Source organism: Equus quagga, chromosome 19 (assembly GCF_021613505.1).
Source record: "Equus quagga isolate Etosha38 chromosome 19, UCLA_HA_Equagga_1.0, whole genome shotgun sequence".
Lineage (NCBI taxonomy): Eukaryota > Metazoa > Chordata > Mammalia > Perissodactyla > Equidae > Equus > Equus quagga.
Window position 1 is genome coordinate 45,998 of NC_060285.1, and position 21,000 is coordinate 66,997.

The 21,000-nt window shown below is 55.5% G+C and overlaps 1 protein-coding gene across 5 annotated transcripts in view; it reads right to left on the bottom strand.

The window, feature by feature from the left end:
• SHANK3 (SH3 and multiple ankyrin repeat domains 3) overlaps positions 1 to 20,959 on the bottom strand; it is a 36,291-nt gene extending 15,332 nt beyond the window's left edge. For all 5 annotated transcript variants that reach the window (XM_046646043.1, XM_046646041.1, XM_046646044.1 and 2 more), the window contains exons 1-9: positions 20,827 to 20,959; positions 19,564 to 19,677; positions 14,055 to 14,130; positions 13,680 to 13,762; positions 12,747 to 12,871; positions 12,514 to 12,646; positions 11,485 to 11,565; positions 3,308 to 3,438; positions 2,597 to 2,681 (exon numbers count right to left, since the gene is read on the bottom strand). In XM_046646043.1, the coding sequence (XP_046501999.1) occupies positions 2,597 to 2,681; positions 3,308 to 3,438; positions 11,485 to 11,565; positions 12,514 to 12,646; positions 12,747 to 12,871; positions 13,680 to 13,762; positions 14,055 to 14,130; positions 19,564 to 19,588 (739 nt within the window). In that variant the 5' untranslated portion in view covers positions 19,589 to 19,677; positions 20,827 to 20,959. The remainder of the gene's footprint in view (positions 1 to 2,596; positions 2,682 to 3,307; positions 3,439 to 11,484; positions 11,566 to 12,513; positions 12,647 to 12,746; positions 12,872 to 13,679; positions 13,763 to 14,054; positions 14,131 to 19,563; positions 19,678 to 20,826) is intronic.
• Between the last annotated feature and the right edge of the window lie 41 nt (positions 20,960 to 21,000).

The window sequence follows — 21,000 nt, forward strand, 5'->3', positions numbered from 1 at the left end:
CAGGATGAAACGAAGAATCTGTCCTGATCCCACCTGGGGTGGGGCTGGGGCCCTCTGTCCACATAACAGCAGCGAGCATTTCTCAAGCACTACTGTATGCCAGCCTCCAAATGCAGAACCTACGTCCACTAACAACACAAGCAGTCGCTGCTGAGCTCGGCACTCAGCCTGTGAGTATAGCCCACTAGGTGGGCCTCAGAGTGGCCTTGAAGGTTAAGTCCTAGATGGTCCCAATGTTTATGAATCAGGACCCTGAGCTTTCAAGGATTCAATCATGTCACACAGCCAAGACAAGGTGGGGAGCCCCGGGACAAGACAAGGAGACACCTCAACTAACGTTCATGTTGCAACGAGCAGCAGGCCAGGGCAAGGGGAATTAGAGATGAGCCCCTCCAGCTCATTCATGGACTGAGCACAGGGGAGTCCAGGAGGACTGAGCGGGGAAGAGTTGGCAATTCCCACTGAGAGGCTCACATCCTTCAGGGCAGTCACTTAGATCTGGACCTCTTCAATTAGTCCTGGGACTGGACAGAGCTGAGGGACAGGCCATCTGGGCAGTGAGGACAGGTGGAGAACAGCAGGTGCTGGTAGACTCAGGTCAGAGGGAGGGGAGACATGTGTCCCCAGATGAAGCAGGAGAGGGCTGGGGCTGGTCCCCAGGGCCCAAGACAATGAGGAGCCCACAGAGGGTCAACTGGAGGGTTATAGGGTGATAATCTACTTTGCAGAAAGCCCCCTTTGGCCAAAGGGATGGACCAGAGGGTGAAGCTGGGGCAGGAGGTCATGAGGAGACCAAAGCTGTGCTCTAGGGGCAAGACAACAAGGGCTGGGCAGGGCTGCAAGGCATGTAAGGAGGCAGACCCCTCTTAATTTGTCAGGGAGGTAAAGAATGAGGAGGAAACCACAGAGGATGCCCAGGACTTAGGCCAGGAAGGTCTGGGAGCCAGGGGGAGCACCTCTCAGCTCCAAGTAGCTGAAGATTCATCTGCTCTCTTCCCCACCCTCCCACTTACAGAAATGACCCATAGCAGTCCCTGAAGGACCATGCCACATGCAAAGGCCTCTGTCAGCAGTTCACCTGATTATCTCCCAGAAACCCCACTCATCCTGCATGTCTAAGTTCAAACACCCCATCCAGCCTTCCAGGAGGCCCAGATGTGGTTGATGCTCCCTAGTTGGCTCCACCTGCACATGCACCTTCACTCACCATATCACTGCTGAGCTGAGCTGTCTGCAGACGTGTCACTTACCCCACCTGAGCCCCAAGACCCTGCCCAGGGTCAGCCTAGAGTGGGCATCAATCAGCAGGGGTTCCGGGGTGAATGAGAGATTGGGGTTTGGGCAGCTGGTTGGCCAGATGAGGGAAGAGAAGACAGATACGGCAGCCGTGTGACCCTGGACAAGTCATCTTACCTCTACCTCAGTTTCCCTATCTGTAACATAGAGGCACTAGTCGTGTTAACTCAGCATGGTTACAGTAGGTAGTGAATGAGCCAGTGTGCATAAAACAGAGTTGTAGTGAGTGCTGACGAGTTGTAGTGAGTGCTGACTCACTACATTTGCTCTGATGGTTGGTGTGGTGGGGTGTACATGGACAGATGAATGACAGGTGGACAGATGGACAGAAAAGTGGACAGGTCTGTGGGGGATGGACTGGTGGGCAGGTGAGGGGGGACTGGATGCCTAGAGGGATCAGCAGTGGGTGGGGCTTGTTGGATGACCCAGTCTGGGTCAAGACAGGAGATGGCCAAGTGTGGGGTCTGACAGTGGCTGGGGTGTGATGAGGCCCCAAAGAGACAGGGGCAGAAGGTAAAGAGACTAAAGACACAGCCTTGAGAAGAACCCATATTTGGTGTGGCGGAGGGGACTGAACAGGTGCAGCCTGAGAACTGAGGGGGAGCCAGGAAGTGTTGTCCTATAGCCAGGGGAGGGGAGTTTCATGGAGGACGGAGCAGAAAAATCAAATGCCAATTAAGGTCAGTAAGAGGAGGGCTGGTCATGTGTCCACTGGGAAGAATGCCCTGGAAACCACTGGCGACCCTGGTGGGAGCAATTTCAGTTTAGGTATGGACAGAGCTAGCCTGCCCCAGGCTGAGGAGCAGGTGGTAGACAGCAGACAGCAAGTACAGGTGACTTTTGGAGAAAATTGGCTGTGAAGGAGAGGAGAGAGAGAGCAATACCTGGGGGTTGGGGGCAGGTTCAAAGGGAAGGTAGTTTTAGGATCAAAATCTCAACATGTATTCAGGCAGCAGGGGGAGCAGCCAGGACAGGAGATGGAAGACCCCAGAGACAGGGATGCTGGTGTCAGTGAGAGGTACAGGAGGGGGCTGCCCACTGGATGGGGAGCAGTGGATATGGGAGAAGCCTTCAAGGGTCTCTCTCAGCAAAGAATCTCTGGGTTGGAGGAAGGATTGACCCCTACATATGTCCACAAACAAATGAGATTCCTGGGCTGGGACCAGGGAGAGGCAGGACTCAGAGAGAAACTGGGAACCCCAGTTGAAGGGTGGGGAGAGACAAGGTCCTCTAGCCCCGCATCCCCCCCAGCCCCAGCCCCATTCTTCCCGGTGCCGTGCAGCCCCCAGCCCAGCCGTACCTACAGACTTGGTCCGTGGAATCCCCTTCCGCAAGGAGCCCGGCAGCTTCTCTGGGCCTGGGAGGCCCTGGCGCTCAAACAATGACTGTGGGAGTTGGGGGGTTATATGGAGGTTCTAGGCATTGGGGTCCCCAGTCTCCATCCAGCCCCACCCCTTCTCCTCCTAAACCTGAGATCAGATGCCTCATGCACTAATTCCAGCAGTGCTGGTGCCCGAGGTGCCTGACCCAGGAATCAGACCCAGGCCCTGCCCCAGGGAGCAAGGACACAGCCAGTGGGGCCGGCTATAGACAGTGCTGGGTGGGGTTGATGCAGACGGGGCCAGAACAGAGGCCCTGGGTTTGACCCGGGTGAAGCTAGGGGAGTGGCCCAGAGGCACCAAGTGAGAGGAGTGGGTGGGGGGAACACAGAGCGGGGGTGCTCTAGGTGGTCCTGGACGTGGCACAGAACCTGCCTGAGGCAGGAGGCACCGAAAGCCACAGCCAGGAGTGAGGGCTCAGCCTGTGTTGGACTGTGGCCGTTCTGGGGGCTGAGATGGGCCCCGGTGTCTCTGGGAGAGGCTGTAGAGTCCTTCATTCCCACCCCTGGAGAGTGGGATCAAATGATGGACCCCCACCCCAGAAAAACACACAAACACCCAGTAGGGGACATGGCACTCCGACCCCATGCCCCGCCCACCCCCCAGTGCCCTCAGCTGCCTGGCTGGCTTACGCTGATCTCAGCAGGGGTGATCCTCCGACTAGTGGGCCGCTGTTTGACAGTGGCGGCTCTTGAGTCGGCATCTGCGATGTCTGGCCTCAGTGTTGGCTCTGCGGCGGCTGCCAGGATCTCATCCAGTTTCTCTGCACAGCCAGGGAGGCACCATCTCAGCCACGTGGTCCTTGAGCCAGCTACAGCCCTCTGCAGCCCCACTGCTGTGTCCTCCCAAGGCTGATCCACCCAGTGCTTCTGACAGAGGCCACAGGGGCCCCGCCCACCTCAGGCCCCTCATTTCCCAAGGCATGCATCCCAGACCCAAGACGGGGAGGTCCCTTAACGTGCATCCCACCCAAGCCCCTCACACACCAGAACCCAGACCCTGCTCCAGCCTGGCCTCTCGATCCTCAGGGAGGCTCCAGGAGACCCCACAGACCCCACTCCAGGAAAAGCCTGACTGACTATTAGGGAGAGGACCAGGGAGGGGACAGACTTCCTGAATTTCACTGTCTCCTTTGACCTTTCCCTTTTCTCCTCAGCACATGGCATCATCATCTATCTGCCCCCACTGACCAAAAGACAAGCTGTGCCTAGTGGGACGACAGCCCTAGGACAGACCCTGATGTACAGCAGGTGTCCCAAAAGATGTGAATAAACCAAGAATGAATGAACAGCGGATACCTTCTAAAAACTGAGCTCACCGCCCCAGGCTGGGGACCTAAAAAACGGCTTTATGTGGATCGGACAGGAGCCCAAAGCACCATCATGAGTAATAGCAGCCCCACCCAGGGTGGGTGGTGCTGAGAAGAGAGGAGGATATTGAGAGGGCAGGTGCTAAAGGGGCTTCTGCCAGCCCTTCGGAAAGCAATCGGAGTCAGATAATCGAGGAGGGTAAGGAAGGCCCAGGTGGCTGATGCCTGCACAAGGCCCAGGAAGGGGGAAAGGCACCATGTGGCTCAAGCAGCATTCTTCCCAAATCCATTGTAAAAGAAAAGCTTTGTTTGCTTGTTTTTATTAAAGCTATTTAACGTTTTCAGTGTCATTCCTGATTATCAACATGACTTGGAAATTTTGTCTGAGAACTATCAGCTCTGGCTGGGTGATGGGGATGGTCCACTGGGGGCCAGCACGACGGACACAGCAGGGGTTGGGGGCAGCTCCGTGTCCACCTGGCCACCACACTGACCCCTCACTCAGTAGCCCCACCTCACCCCACCCATCACTCGGGAACCAAATCCCCAAGCCCTTCTGGACATTCAGGGCTGTGCCAACCCTAGAGGACCACGTATCTGGCCACGCTTGTCCTTTCCCTCTCAAAGTGCCCGCGTTGGAGAACTTCTGTGCTCAGGCTCGACACCTCCGCCAGCACCTGCTGGCTCCACCTCTGTACCCCGCTCAGCAACTGCTGTGGGGAAGTAAACAAACTCCTCTGAGATGTCTGGTACCCAACCCAGACCAGACCCACCAAGTTCACTGACTCTGTCCTGTCTGAACCTCTTTGTGACTCAGTTTCCTAATCTGATAAAACGGGTATAAAAATGGTGCCTGCTTCAGTGTCTGTTGTGAGAATCAGCACACACATAAGTGCCGCAGCTGTGTCTGGCTCAGGGCAAGTGCCCAGGACACACTTGCTATAGCTCCTCACATCTATACCGCAACTCCCCCAAACAGCTCACAGCTCTCGGCAAAAGAGAACAAACACCCTCCCCTGTATGCCCCGAGAGTCCAGCCTGGCCCTGGATAATGCAGGAGTGCAACAAATGTTACAACTCAACAGCAAAACAGGCTCCATCTACAGACTGGCTCACTGGGTCTGTGCATGGCTCCCAGCACCACCAGGTGCCGGGGCCCAGGTGCAAACCAGGGCGGGCTCATTAGAGGGGTCCTTGTTTGTTTTTGTAATGAAGTGAATAACTCCCTTTTGAAAACTGAAATCACCATCAACACCATTTGTTAAGTCCTTGGTGATTTCCAGAGTTAGACGAGCTTTACATGAATCCTATCCTCTCATCCCACAACAACCACATGAAGAAGCTACTGTTACTGCCCTCATTTTACCCAAAAGAAACTGACGCTCTGAGAGAGATAAACTGCCCCAGATCACAGATCTAACAAGAGATCAGACTTAACTACCATGCTATCCAGAAACCGCAGACACAAAGACATGAGCGGAAAGAAAACATTTCTGCGGGACTCATGGGGCACACGCTCACCTGAGCTATGGATTTAGAGGCTGCATCTCTAGGTTCAGAAGAACTCACTCCCAGAGACCCAAAGCAGCGTGCACATGAAGTTAGCAAAGCACATATTGTTGGCCATGGGGCGATGGTGCTGGGGCCAGACGAGATTTTCAAAAGGGAAAGAATCAAGTATTCTGCAAACTACAAGCTGGTGAGGTTGAAAGCAATCTCCAACAAAATTAGAAAATATATTCTTAAATTACTTTAGACACTTAGAAATGGAAATGAAGCCCATTAGCCAGGTCTGGGGCACCGGGAACTGTTCGCTCCCAGCAGCCTCACATACACTGGCTGTCAGGATGCAATATGTGGTGCAGACACAGCTGGGTAGGCAGCTGTTTGAACAGCCAGGACCCAAGCAGGGATGAGGGGCCTGCGGGAGTGATGAATCGCCCACCACTTCCCCTGCAACTGGAAGAAGCACACAGGCCACAGCACAACACCCTAGGAACCCCACTAATGAGCTGAGGACAGAACCAACATCTTCCAGAAACAGCTTGTGTGTCCGCCTCAAAGGTGTGAAGAAGTGGCGTCAGAGGAGACCTGCCATGTTTTCAAAACCTGAAAAGACACAGAAGCAGACGCTCCACCGGCACCCGGGCAGGGGCAACAGAAGACTCAGAGGGCAAGGCTGCACACCATGCAGGAGGGCCTGGGCTGAGACAACTGTGTCCCCGGCACGGGGAAGGCCCAGTGGATCCCAGAGTAAGGGACGGTTGGGCACCAGGCACGTGGACATGTAAGTGAACACACACGCCTGAGGCCAAGCAGCCACCTCAGGCTTCCTTCTGGCCCTGACCTCTGTGCAGCAGAAAGAGGCTCCTGTCCACCCAAGAGGTGGTGGAGGCTGGCAGAGGCCAGGCCCTGGGATCTCACCAGGACCTCAGGGCCCAGGCCCAGACTCTATCCCCTGGCAGCCAGGCTGGATACACAGGACACAAAGAAAGAAGCCTCAAAGGATACAGGAGGCAACTCCTGAAGCGATGAGCAGGGGGTGGTAAAGGCAATAGCCCGGGCAATGCTGAGCAGGGGAATCCCGAGCTCCCTCCCCGAGGCTGTGGGGCACAGACCCCTGCTCTGAAGGGACTGTCAGCACTGTGTGCCTGACCCCATAACAGATCAGCACAGCAATGGGATCCACACATCAGGAACAAAGAGGCCCCAGAGAAGAGACAGAAAGAAGCAACACAGGCCGGAGCTGAGCACCCGACACTCCTACCCCCACACCCCCAGGCCCAGTCACCGTGCTCCCAGAGAGAGCTCCAGAGCTAGGGACTTGGAACCCTTGCCCTCCCTAGCCTCAGACCATGGCTCGTGCTGTGGCCCCCACTGGGAGGCTCTCCCAGCTCTGCCTCACCAGGCTGCCTCCACAGCTCTCACGTCCCCCAGCTCACCTGAGCCCCCAAGGCCCATGGCTATGCCCCACTATCATGTCCCCAGATGGCCACACCCCTGGGAACTCCCCATCTGTCCTTTCCCAGGTCCTTCTACTGTGCCCCCACCAGATCCCCAGGGAGAAGACCAACAGGAGAGTACAACCCAGGCTTCCAGACCACTCTGACTTGAACTGGAACCTCCTCACACACCAGTACTTCCCCAGACAGGGGTCAGGTAGAGCTGAGCCTGGGGACACAGCAGATGACTCACCCCCCTTCCTTCTCCGAATGGAGGCTTGGAATCAAGAAACAGAGCAGATGGGGTAAGAGGCAGGCTTCTTCCCTCACACTGGGCCCAACTCCCCACTCCCATTCCCCATCTCTCCTACCCCCACCCCTCCTAAAACAAGGACCTCCCCCCACAGCCCTGGGCCTACACCTCCCTCTCAGACCCTGAGTGGCAAATCTGCCCAAATGGCAGTCAGTGCACAACTTGAAACTCAAGGTGGAAACTACCAGCAGGGATATATGCTTGTGTGTGCATACATACACATGCACACACGCACACGTTTGTGCACATCCACTCACACGTGTGCACACATGCATGTGCATGCACATCCAGTCACACATGCACACACATGTAGGCTTGTGCATGTCTACACATGCTTGTGCACATCCACACACTGGCATGCACAGTTGTACACACACATGCAGACATGTACACATATGTGGAGATGTCCACACACAACTAAATCATGCTTGGTTTAGTCAAATGTTTGTTCAGAAAAAAAGGCAAAACCCCATAAAAACCAAATTTGGAGGCCATGATGGCTACAGTGGTCACCCTTGAGCATTCTGTGCAGTGTTTGCCAGATGGAGGCCAGTCAGGGACTGCAAACTGGCGTGGCACCTGTCCTGACATTGTCATCACAAAAGGAAAAGGGACCCAGAAGGTCCAGATTCCTCACAGGAAAGTGGATGAACAGGAGGGGCTCGGACCACTAGGGCTCTCCCTGCCCTGAGTCTCTACTGGCCTCTGCAGCCCCAGCACATCCTTGATTCAAGCTGAGTAGACGAGCAGTGTGACCGTGAGGAGCCCCAGTGCTGAAGGGCGCGGGGGTGTCCGCCCTTCCTCCTCTTCCTCCCACTCGTCTCAGGAGGAGGGTCTCTACCCCACGCCTTCTTCTCAGTCCCATTTCTGGCAGCCACCTCCACCCTTCACTTGCAGGGCACTGCCTGTGCTCGTACCATTGCCACCAGGATGTTCTCTCCCTCCTCCTTCTCCTGTAGGACCCTGCTTCTCCCTCACACTCTGAGCAGCAAACAGCCACATGGACATGAGCTCCACCCTTGCCACTTGCTTCTTCTGTCACCTCCCATTTTCCTTTCTTTCCAGGTGTTCAGGTCATCCTCTTAATAGACTACAGGATCCTAAAGCATTCTATCAGCTCTCAACAGTGTGACACAGAACTGACACGTTTATCTTGGCAATGAACCTTTAAAAGCACAAATGTTGGATTGTAGGTGATCCCTCAGGTACCTGGGGAAACCAAGATGCTGGCCTGGCTTTCACAAATCAGGCATTTCTACAGGGGACTGGTCAGAAGGTTAGCAAGTAGGCTGGCTTCCCAGGACAACTACTGTCTGGGGGCAGGAGTGGCTTCTCCTCCTCTGAATAGAGAAATGTAGAGTCTGGGTCCAGCTTCAACAAAAGCTGTGACTCCTCACTCAGCAGTATGGATGGAGGTTCTGTGCTAAGCCATCCCTTCATCCTCCTCTAGACTCTGCTCAGGGAAAAGCTGGTGAAAATGCTGACCTGAGGCTGCGAGAGTGAGCCCCTCCGGAAGACAAGGGTCTGTGGAGCAACCCCGTCACGCAGCAGCTGAGGAAATGCCCCAGAACAGCATAGAGAGGAAAGAGGCTCTCCTGTTCACTGGTTTCTTCAGACAGAAGCAGCCCAGAGAGCAGAAGGCAATTCTTCTCCTTCCACTGGGACCCAGATTACAGATCTCAGGCTGCCCAAGCACTTGTTCGTGCATAACTAGGAAGATCCCTTTCTAAACATACAGCTGAACATGGCTATGTGACAGCCTCTAGAAGGAGGCTCCTGGGACCCACTCCCCAGAGCCTTGGTGGTGTCTACCCAGACCCAGCTGCCTACTGGTGTTGGTTTATCGACCAGTCTGGATCCTCAATCAGTGTGATGAATCAGCTCCCCATGACTAGCCCTGGCCCAGTGTGACCCTGGGGCCAGAAGTCTGCTAGCTTCTCTGCCTCACTCTTGAATGAGTGGTTTAGCTGGATATAGAATTCTAGGTGGAAAGACATTTTGACTCAAGATTTTGAGGTCCTTTTTCCATTGTCTTCTAGCATGTACTATTGCTGGGAAGTCTGCTGCCAGTCTAACCACCTCTCCTAAGTCATCTGGCTTCTTTCTCTGGGAGCTAAGATTTTCCTTTTGCCAATGGTGCTGTGAAGTCTTACTACGAAAGGTCTAGATGAAGATTTGTTTTTATTTCCCGGCTTGGGACTTACACTTCCTCAAACCGGAGTCTCACATCCTTGTTCAATTTTGGAAAATTCTTAGCCTTACTCTTCAAATGCTGCCTCTTCCCCAGTCTTTCCATTCTTTCCCTCTGGGACTCTCATTAGGCTGGGACTCTCACTTGCCCTCTGTGTCTCTCACCTGCCCTTTGACATGTGACATCTCCTTATCTTTCTGTGCTCTATTTTGAATAATTTCCTCAGACTTATCTTCTAATTCATTGTCCTTTTTTCAGCTGGGTCCAGTATATCTGGTTTATCCCAGCCATGAATGTTTTAATCTCAGTGGCTATAATTTTTGTTTCAATAAGAGTTCTTTAAGGATCCCTTCATAATCTGCTTATTCTTTTTTTGTACTGTCCTGTTCTTTCATTATGAGTTCTGTTAGTTCTCTTAAACTTAATATTTAAACACCTTATTTTATCTCTTTCATATTCTATGATTTCCAGTTCTTTGGATGTTAATTCCAGTTCTTGGGCTTGGTTCTAACTTTCTCACTTCTCATCTCTTGGCTTTGTGGAGGCATCAGAATCTCAGCCCTTTGCCCGTAGGATTTATGTCCTGTCCCAAGCCCTCACGAACCACAGAAGCCTCAGCCTCCTCTCAGTCTGATTTTTCTCTTCATTTTTGAGATCTGGGGAATTCCTCTTCCTCTGTTTTGAGTTGGCTGTGTGTGTGTGCGTGTGCATGTGTGTGTGTGTGTTTTGTTTTTGCTGAGGAAGATTCGCCCTGAGCTAACATCCATACCAATCTTCCTCTTTTTTTTTTAGCCTATGGGCCACCACTACAGCATGGCCACTAACAGAGCAGTGTAGGTCCATGCCTAGGAACCAAACCCAGGCTGCCAAAGTGGAGCACGCCAAACATAACCACCAGACCACTAGGGCTGGCCCTGGCTGTGTGTTTTTTAAATTTTATTTTATTCAGAATATTTATGGGGAAGAAAATCCTGACCATATCAGCCTAGAGTATCATGGTGGCTGTCCTCCACAGTGAACTAAACTGCAGTCAAGAGTACCTGCTTGCAAGGGGGATGGCTCAGCCTGTGACCAGCGTCAGGACTCAGTCCATGAGTAAGGCCAGGAATAATTTAGGGGGACAGGTAAATGTTCTTTCTATGGATAGGGTAGAACCAGGCCTGAAGCCAGGGTTGAGGCTCAGTCTAGAACCAGGATCAGGGTTCCTTCTATGGTGGAGCCAGAGCAAACTCTGGAACTAGGACTGGGTTCCAATTATGGAAGGATAGATAGAGCATGCTAACAGTCATGTGCACTGGAACAGGCCCATGATGAGGATGCTGATGGTCAGGTATGTAAGGACATGCCCATTACTAACTGTCACGTATGTCAGGACACAGTCATGTATATCTGGACATGCCTGTGATGAGGCTATTGACAGTCACATATATACACATCCCACAATGAGGCTTTTGGTGGTCACCCTGGGATTGTGCCCACAACATGCCCCATCAAAGCCTCAACACACTCTTGTTTGCCTCCTGCAGCTCACGAGGGCCTGTCCCATCATCATACCAGCAATGTTCACATGGCCCTGTGAGGTCAACAGCTCCCTACAATGACCCCTGCTTAACCGATGAGTGAACAGGTGCTGAGAGGGTAAAATAAATACAAAGGTCACACAGCTAGTGCTGGCAGAGCCAGAAGCAGAGCCCAGGTCCCCTGACTGCTGTGTCATGAAGGAGTCAAGTCAGACAAGAGATGTGGAGAGCCAGAGGCAGCACACACATGCAAATACACTAGTGGGCCAGGCCCTGCTCCCTGGTCATCAGTCCCAGCTGTCCCAGTGTCCATCTCCAGCCCCGTCACCCAGCCCTTCAGCCCTCACCCTGCCTCCTCACCCTACAGGTGCCCAATTTCTACACCACTCCACACCCACTCATTTCCCCTTGACCTGTTCATATGTCCATCTGTCAGTCCTTCCTCCCCTCTGTCTCTGCCTGGCTTTGGCCCCAGCTCACTCTGCCTGGTCTCCCACCCTGGGCTGTCCGCCTGTTGTTGCCCCCGCCGCTCACCAAGTTCCTCAAGCTCAGCCGTCATGGACTTGGAGCGCAGGGTCAGCGTGGTGCTAGGAGCCCTCTTGGGGGGCGGCGGGGCTGCAAAGAAGAGGGAGGCCTTGGACCTCCTGTCCAGCAGCAGGCAGCGCGGCGTGGCCAGGTGCAGGTGCCACTTGCGCTCCACCGCCTGGATCTCCTCGTACTCCCGTGAGGACGAGTCGCACTGGGCCAGGATCTTGTTCAGGCTGCGGCTAGATGCAAACTTCTTCATGGCGCTGGGAGCTCAGGGGGTGCTGAGGGCCAGGCTTGACCAGGGCAGTCAGGGCCTCAGGAGGTGGTCAAGGGCCCCAATTGGGGTCACGCTGCTGGCCAACTCCAGCCTGAATGCCCACCCTGTAGGCTCCAAGGGCTGAGCGAGGGAGCCCCAGAGCCATGGGGTGGGGGTTGGGAGGGGTCTCCCGGCAGGCAGGCCCCTGCTGCTCCAGGGCTTCCCCAGGTCCTGGAGGCCACTGCCCCTTGGAGGACCAGGATGTGGTCAGCCGAGCCAGGGGCTGGGCTGGGCTAGGCCAGGCTGGCAAAGCCTCCTGGGCCCTGGCTGTGCCGCGACGTCGGCGCGGGGAGAAGACGCTTTTCCTCTTCCCTCAGGTGCCGCCTCCCCCTTCCCTCCGACAATAAGCGGCAGCGGCAGCGTCAACCTCACAGTTGCTATGGCAACCCCGGCCTCCAGGCAGCTGCTGGCAGTGTCGGGAAGGAGGGCTCTTCCACACCAAGGGCTGGGGGGACGCCAGGAAGGAGGGGGCGGGGATCTGAGGAGGGGCAACCTGGGGTCAGGGGTCAGAGGCCTGGGGCCAGGGTTAGCAGTCTAACATTAGGGACTGGGAAGGCACCAGGCCATGAATGTGGGTGTTTTGCCTAGGTTTAGGCATCTGATATCAGCAGTCTGGGGTCAGGAAGTGGGGAGAAGAAAGTGGGCCTGGGGTCAAAGGTCTAAGGTCAGGAGTCAGAAGGGAGAGTGTGGGCACAGAGGTCTGAAGCCCGACCCCTCACCTCTGCGCCGAGCCCCATCTTCTTCTGGCTTCCTTGTCACCGACACAACCTTCATGATGAGGCGGTTCCCGCCCTGGCGGATCAGAGCCACCACCTGCTTGTGTCCGACCTTCACCACGTTCACCCCGTTCACCTGGGACAGACAGGCAGGTGGGTGGCCAGTCCAGGTGTGTCCTCCTCAGAGCTCAGAGGTCAGCACCCCACCTGGCTGCACAGGTAAGGACGAGCCTCACCTCGATGAGGAAGTCTCCCGTGCGCAGCCCGGCCCTCCAGGCCACACCCTCCACATCCACCGACTCGAGATACTGCAGCGCTGGGAAGGCTGGCGTGGGCGTGAACTCCTCGATGGGGGTCTCTGCTGCAGGGTGGGGTGGAGGCAATTAGGGAGGCACTTCACCAGAGGGGTCCAGGTGGAGGTGGCTGCGACACAGCAACCTGGTTCAACACGCTGGACAGATGACCACTGGGGCAGAGTGACCTGGGGCTGGGGCGCAGCAGGCAGGGGCCACCCAGGGCAAAAAGAGCCAGCCCAGGAATCCAGGACATCTCCCTCTGAGAAACTCCCCACTCGCTCCCTCCCAGCAGAAAGGCCCCCATTCCATTAGGCACACTACAGCAGAGATCCTGGAAAGCAGCAAGGGGAAGGAATTGCTGCCTTATATTGAGACACTCCAAAGCCAGGAAGGCCCTCACAGCAGAGGGACAAGGAAGGGTGGGGCCGAAGCTGGGGGGAAGTGGTGAGACTGGGGACAGGAGTGAGGTTGGGGACACAGGGGTGAGGCAAGGGGACAGGGGTGAAGCTGGGGGGCAGGGGTGAAGTTAGGGGGCAAGGGTGATGCTTAGGGGACAGGGGTGAAGCTAGGGGGCAGGGGCAAAGCTGGGGGACAGAGTGAAGCTGGGGGACAGGGGTGAAGCTGGAAGAAAAGGTGAAGCCAGTGGGGGGGGGAGGGGTGAAGCTAAGGGGAAGAGGGGTATAACAGGAAGGAGGCCAGGGGTGAGGCAGGGAGTGGAGCAGGGGTAAGGCAGGCAGGTAGGGCAAGGCAGGTAGCCAGGGGTGAGGCAGGGAAGAGAGCAGAGGCAAAACAGAAGACACCCCAAGCAGTGTTCAGACGCTGCCAGCCTGACACCCAGCCCCACACACATGCACGCCCCCTACCCTTTATTACCTTTGGCCCCCCGGAGCACAAAACCAAAGCCCTCATGGTCCCGTTTCTGCAGGATGGCCACCTTGTCGTCAATGACATAATCGCTGACGGAGGAAAGCAGAGAGGGGTGAGGAGAACCCTGCCAGAGAGCACAGCTGGCCAGGTTGACCCCCACATGTGCCCCAAACAGGATCCATAGGCACGGCCCACCCCCCGGAGGTGTCCTTGGACTGACCTGGGAAGGCAGAAGACAGAGGTGGGCTGGGCACCACCCCTCCCTCCTCTGACCTCTTCACCCCCAGGCCTCCTCGACCAGCTCTCAACCTCCCTCCACATCCAATGTCCCATCCGCATGGGTGCCCACGTGCCCACCTGCCCACCTGCCCCCGCCTGTACCTGTGTGAAGTGAGGCTGTCATAGGAGCCCACCGTGTAGTGACGGAAAAGTCGCTTCGTCCGGTCCTCCCGGGTTTCTGAGGGGAGTTTCAGGAGCTGATGGAGGGTCATGTCCTCCAACTGGCCTGAACTGTCCCTCAACCATGCTGGTCATCAGCCTCTGCCCACATGCACACCCCTGGCCTGGGTGTGCCCACATGGAAGTGGGGGGCTCAAATCCTAGGGTCCTGGGCCCAGAGGACCTAAGGTGAGAAGGCTGAGGGAACCATGCGGAAACTTGGCTCCTGGGGGTCAGGGTCTCAAATGGGGCAGGAGCTATGGCTCATCTCTCTTCTGGGTGGCTGCATATAGCAGACCAGATAAGGTCAGGGCCATCCACAGAGAGAGTCAGCAAGCCCAAACTAATAGCAAAGAAGGTGCGAATGTGTGCATGCACATGGGCGCGGCCCACAATAGTGTGTAAGTGCTATGTTCATGCATGTGCTTGTGCACATGCATGTCTGTGTGTATGTGACCCACAGTCATGTGCAAGTGTCATGCTATATACCCATCTGCAGTGGCATGGAAGTGACACTGTGTCTTCACTGAATCCCTCACAACAGCCCACTAATGCTCAACTTCATGGGGTCCCTTGCTCCAGACCCTGCCTGTGAGTGGGCAGGGGGTCCAGGTGTTGGGGGCTGGATCCCCTTCCCTGATGTCACTGCATCCCACAGAGCTTTGTCCTCATCTGTACTCTTGATCTCAAAGTCCCTCAGAGCCACTGCAGAGCTAGCCAGCTGTCTGCCCATTGCCCCATCCTTGGCCTTGCTGCCTTCCTGCAAGCCTGCAGGTTCCAATCCTTACCTCCAGCCACAACCCTCCCTGCTCCAGGCTTACTTCTCCAGCTGCCTGTAAATCAGATCCTCCTGTACCTTAGTACCCACTTCTGCCCCTCCTGACCTTCCCGCACCACTGTCTCCAGGTCTCCAAGACCTTGGAAGGCTCCCAAGATGGCTCTACCACCACTTTGCATTTCATCCCTCAGCTCCTCCCTCATTCTCTATCATTTTAGCATTTCTCAAGATTAATTTATTCATTCAACAAGTATTTAGTGAGCTCCTACTATGTACCAGGTACTGTTCGTTTCAGGCTCTGAGAATACACCAGAGAACAGAACAAAACCTCTACCCTGTGGAATTTATTATCTATCCAAAGAGAGAGAGAACAGAGACAGGAAATAGGTACATACATAACATGTCAAATGCTAGTAAGTCTTAAGAGAAAAGCAAGCAGGATGAGAGAGAGTTGGCAGTTCTAGGTGGTCATGTGAAGGCCTCACTAGGAAGGGAGAGTTGAGCAAAAGTGCAAGGACGTAAGAGAGCAGCTCGCGGATTATATGGGTAAAGGACTTCCTGGGAGCCCAGGCGCTCAGGGCAAAGCCCACAAGGCAAGCACTGGCCTGGAGTGTTCAAGGGACAGTGAGCGCCTGTGCAGCTGGAGCAGAGGGAGTGAGAGAAAGTGGTAGGAAATGAGATCGGAGAGGGAACCTATAATATTTGATGACCTGTCTTCTCCACTAATTGTGAGCTTCTGGTGGATAAGGACCAGATCTTATTTATTTCTGGGACCCTAGCACCTAGCACAATAGCTGGCACATAGCACTCCAAACACTAACTGGAAGAATAGATGTGTGGACAACTGGCTAGGTGGGTGGGTAGATAGATGGATATATGAAGGACGGATGGAAGGATGAATGGAACAAGAGACAGAAGGATGGATAAAAAGGTAAATGGATATATAACTAAATGGAGGGAAAGAGAGTAGGCGGGATGGATGGTGACAGGGTAGAAGATGGGTAAATGGATGGACAGACTGGGTGGGTTGTTGGAAAGGGGAGAACTAGAATGGTGGATTGATGAATGGATGGATCAATAGATGGACAGATGGATTGGGTGGGTGGATAGATGGAAGGAGGGGTTGGGGTGGACTGGGTTGACTAGGTGGGTTGAAGGATGAGTAGATGGATGGCAGGATGGGTGGGTAAGTCAGAGGATAGATGGATCTAAGAGTTGATGGAGAACTGGCTGGACAGAAAGAAGAAAGAGTTCCTACTAATATCAGAAGACACAGATGTGAGTACTGGTCCAGATTTCAGGACCCTGCCACTAATTTGTGCGATTCTCAGAAAGTCAACAGGCCCCTTTGAGCCTCTCCTTACAGAATAGGAAAATTCACCTTGGAGGATGCCCTAGGTTCTGATAGCCTGTAATTTTATCACCCTGGCACCCTCCCAGGCACTCATCTGCTCTCTTCTCTCCTCCTCCCACACACTGCTCATCAGGACTGAGACCCTCTGAGGGCACCAGCACCAACCATCCACCATCCTGCCATTCCCAAGGCCAGAGCAGGCCAGGCCTCATCACTGCTCAGGGTAGGGGGCCCAGGGAGGTAGGGGGGGCACAACACCCTTCTCCACATCAACTCAACTTTGGAAATGTTCATGGCACCTGCCTGCAGAAGGACCCCCCCCCCCCCCCAGCCAAACTCCACAGTTCACTAGCGTCCCGTTTTTAGATTTTTGTCAACCAAACAAATTGTGTTTATTACATAACACAAATTCATTTTCCAGTTTTATTAATCAGACACATTAAAACCAGCTGAAGTGAAAACACACAGCATGACCCCCAAGTACTGAAAAGAAAGGGAGGAGGAAGGGAAGGAAAGAGTGGGGAGCCACAGCTTTCTGGTGTCCTACAAACCAACCTCCAGAGCACACAGGGCTTCATGGCACCACTCCCTCCCCTCACAGCACAACCCTGCTGCAACTCCTCCCTTCACTCCACCAGCTCCAGACAGGTGCTATGGGAGGCACACTCTCTGTGACCCTGGGCATCAGCATGGCCCACACATGCTGGCGCAGTGTCCCCTCCTTGGCCTCTAAGTCCCTTTCTGTCCCCACTCCAATCTCCAAAACAGATCTTTCTTTGGATCTGGGCCTGTTGGAAGCAGGTTCCTGTTCCTGGGCTGCCCTCTGGCCTCTGGCAGAACTCATCCCCTGGGTCCCAGATCAGAGACAGCCCAGAGTGCCTGGGGGGCCAGGCCTGCAGCTGAGGACAGAGGTTACTCCCACCACCTCCTGGCAGGCAGCCTCTGTAGGCCTCTCTCCCTCTGCCCACTCATGAAACGCTCCCATCTACTCAGGTACCTTCAGACACTCTCCTGGGTGACAAACTCCAGAGCCACCCCTGTCCAGGAGCCATGCAATTGCCCGAGGACCTCCAGCTCCTCCACTGGTTTCGTTGTGTACTCTCCCCTCTCCCTCCATGACTTCAGCCCACCACTGCCCAGCCCCTCTCCACCTCTTCGCTCTGCCCAGCCTGGGCCTCTACCACAACCCTAAACAACCTGCACAATGAAGACAGAGCCCCAGTCTTCTCCTGTGACACTGCCACAAACTTCAGTCCCACTATCCTCGCCCTGGTCCCATGGCCCCCTGATCGGCCTCACAATCCCCACTCCAGCCCTGCCACCCCTCACTGCACACATGGGTTTCACTCAGCCAGAGCCCATAAAGTGTGGCAGCTACAGCAGGGACCCTGCAGCCCACTGCCTATGTCACAGATAAGACTCTGCTCCTTGGGCTGTGGAATCTGACCTCCTAGAAATGGGCTAACAGCAACTGTCCCCACCTCCCAGACCTGCTGGGATGAGCCAGTGAATTCTTATATGCAAAAGTGCTCAAAACCATGTCAGGCACCCTGACACTGCTGGGAGCATGCCAGCTGCCAGCACGTGCAGATCTAGAACACCATGCCATGCTCCGGCAGACGGGATCTGCCCCCACTCGCATCAGCTGACCACCTAGAGGACTCCTGGTCATCCTTCAAGGCTCAGCTCAAACAACGCCTCCACTTCGCAGCCTTCTCTGACTCCTTCAGGCCGACCTAGAGAGCTCCCCTGTTCTCAAGCCTCCATTGCAGCCATACATTAATGCCTCTGTTGTAACTGCTGTGCATGCCTGCTCCTCTCTGGGCAGAGCCAGCCTCTGTGATCCTGGCTCCCGACACAGGGTCAAGCACACGTCAAACACCAAATCAACGTTTGCTATTCTTCAAATAACAAGTCGACTCCAGTCCAGACCTCCCTCCCTCCCTCCCCAGCTTCAGACTCAGGGCCAACTGCCCCTGGACCCACACAGTTCTCAAACCAGAACTTTCACTGCCCACCCCATGGGGGAGCACAGGACCCACTCCCACTCAACAGGGCTGGCAGCCCCCTTCTTCTCCTGCCCTCCCCTGTCCAGTTGGCACCATGGCCCAAGCCTCTGAAATCATTCCCATCTGGACATGCCACCCCACCTACCCTCTACAAGCAGATAACAGGGGATCATGTCCCTTCCATGCTATCAACCACCAGGAGAGCTGGTGAGGCAAGGAACGCCAGAATGAAGGAGCAAAGACACCTGCTCAGGAGCTGGTCAGCAGCCACACTCCTGCCTCCCTGGGCCTCTGCCTCACTCCACACGGGGTCCAGGCCACACAGGGGTAGGCTCCCCTTGGGAACTCTTGACCCAGGACAAGGGAGCATAGCAGCCCTGGGCCCAAGCCTTTCAGGTGCAGAGGGAGGGACACATGCACCCTCAATCCAGACATACCACTGGTGACCACTACTGGCCACCACTAGGAGGGGGCTCCCTCATTCCACCAGCTCTCAGAGCCAGAAATAATACTCACAGGTTTGGGGGCCTCCTAGGACCCCTGACTGCTCATTGCAAGGGTATACCCCAGACATGCAGCCAACCCTGGCCTGGAGGCCTCAGAAGGACCAGCTGCTGCTTTCGTTAGCAGAACCACTTCAGATCCCAACACCCAGAGGGGTCCTTCCTGGAGGCCCAGGCAGTCAGCAGGGTGGGACTGAGGCTGCTCACCAGCCCCAGGAGCTACAGCCTTCGTCCTCACGTCCTCCCTGCAGGCTAAGGATGCAGCCAGCCCCCACCCGCTGCCCTCAGACCATCCTGGCCCTAGGGCACCCACGATAGCCCCTCCAGGCCAACAGGCCTCATTTCCTCTTGGCTGCTCCAGGCCTCCCTGCACTGCCCACCTGGACAATCTGTCTACTTTGGAAAGATGCCTCCTTTCTCATACTGACCTCTTTACTTGTCTGCCAGCTGCACACTCCAAGCACCCAGTATTTGTGTGAGGACCGGGGGTGCGGGGGTCACTAGGAGCCAAGTGTGGAGTCACAGGCAGATGCACATTCATACATGTCCATCCTGAGGGCACATTGTACATGTCTCCACTGATGTGAAGTGTCAGGTTGTACGCACATGTGTTCATAAGTACGTGCAGGGTGTGTGCACACCATGTGTCTCATGTACACCAGTTTGCGCCCACTTCAAACGTGTTTGAGTTCACTCTAGTCTTCCCTCTGTGAATATGTATGTGGATTTAGCTCCAAGCAAGGCCAAAGGAGAGCTGGATGGGACAACGCCCTTCAGGAGACGCATGGGGGACATGGGGGTCACTCACCGTGCCTTGTGTCATACTGTCTCATCTGCACCTCCTCCACGCAGTCGGCCGGGAACCAGCCCGTGCGGCCTTTCACGGTCCCCTCCCAGAAACCGCCCTCCCCAATGCTGAGCACTGGAGGGACAGAAGCCAGACAGGCTATCAGGGCAGGGCAGCTAGGAACCCACCTCTCCCACCACCACCACCACCGCCACATCACCACCACCTCAGGCTCAGCTTCTGCCCACCCACCCTTCACCCTTTTCCTCCTTCTCTTCCTTCCTTTCCTTCATCTTCCTGACTTTTTCTCTGGGAAGATTTTGGGATCCACACAGAAGAGAGAAATGAACAGATGGGCACAGCACAGGATGGGCATGTGGGGGACAGACACACACACAGATGGACACACTCGCGGGGAGACAGTAGGCAGAGGCAGGGGCCACAATCCTGCACATGCCCTCCCAGCTGACCCCTCTCCTCCCACCTCTTGAACCAACCCCCAGCCTTCTCTGTCACCCACTGGAGGGGTCACTGCCAAGAACTCAGAATCACTGTGCTGTGGCCAGTGGATCAGATCACATGATGGACCAAGGAGGGCTGACCCTCACAACTGTTTCTTCCTCAAGCGCCCATGAACATAGGGCACTCAGGAGGACAGGACCCCAATGATGACAGAGACCCCCATAATGAGAGGAGCTTGTCATGGCACGGGATTCCCCCAGAACACAGGAAGCCCAGTGACAGAAACCCTCATAATACATAGACACCCACATAATTGTCACAGATATCCCCCAGAATTGCACAGGGTCCCCACACATCACAAGGATTTCCAATGAAGAAGTCCCAGTAGTGACACAGGGAATTCGAGGAAGCTCTGTAATGGGATAGGGTCCTTCAAATACACAGAACCCCAATGACACCAGTCCCAGGGCACAGAAATACCCCACGAAGAGAGGAGCATCTACGGTGACACAGGGAACCCATAATGACATAGGATCGAAAGGGGTCCACATGACACGAACCCCATGAAGACAGACACCCCTCCCTGACAAAGAGCCCTCCACAGTGACACAAGGAATCCCCAGAGGCAGATGTGTCCCATAATGACCACAGAGGCTCAGAGTTCCGCGGGATACCCCCAATGACAGAGACCCCCAAAATGGCATCAGCCCCTCCTCGATCGCGGAAAACCCCGACCGCGCACCTCAGAGGAGCACCCGCGAACCCCAGGAGGCCCGCGCACCCCGCTGCGCGCCCCGCGACCCCGCCCCCCGCGCCCCTCACCCTTCACGGCCTCGCCGCGGTGCAGCGGGATCTCGCCCTCGCCCTGCGGGCTGTGCGCCTTCACGGCGATGAACTTGCGGCCGGGGACGGCGCTGTAAAGTTTCCGCTTCGGGCCCCGGGGCGGCGGCGCGGGGGGCGCGGGGGGCGCCGGGCCGGGGCCGGGCGTGGGGCCGG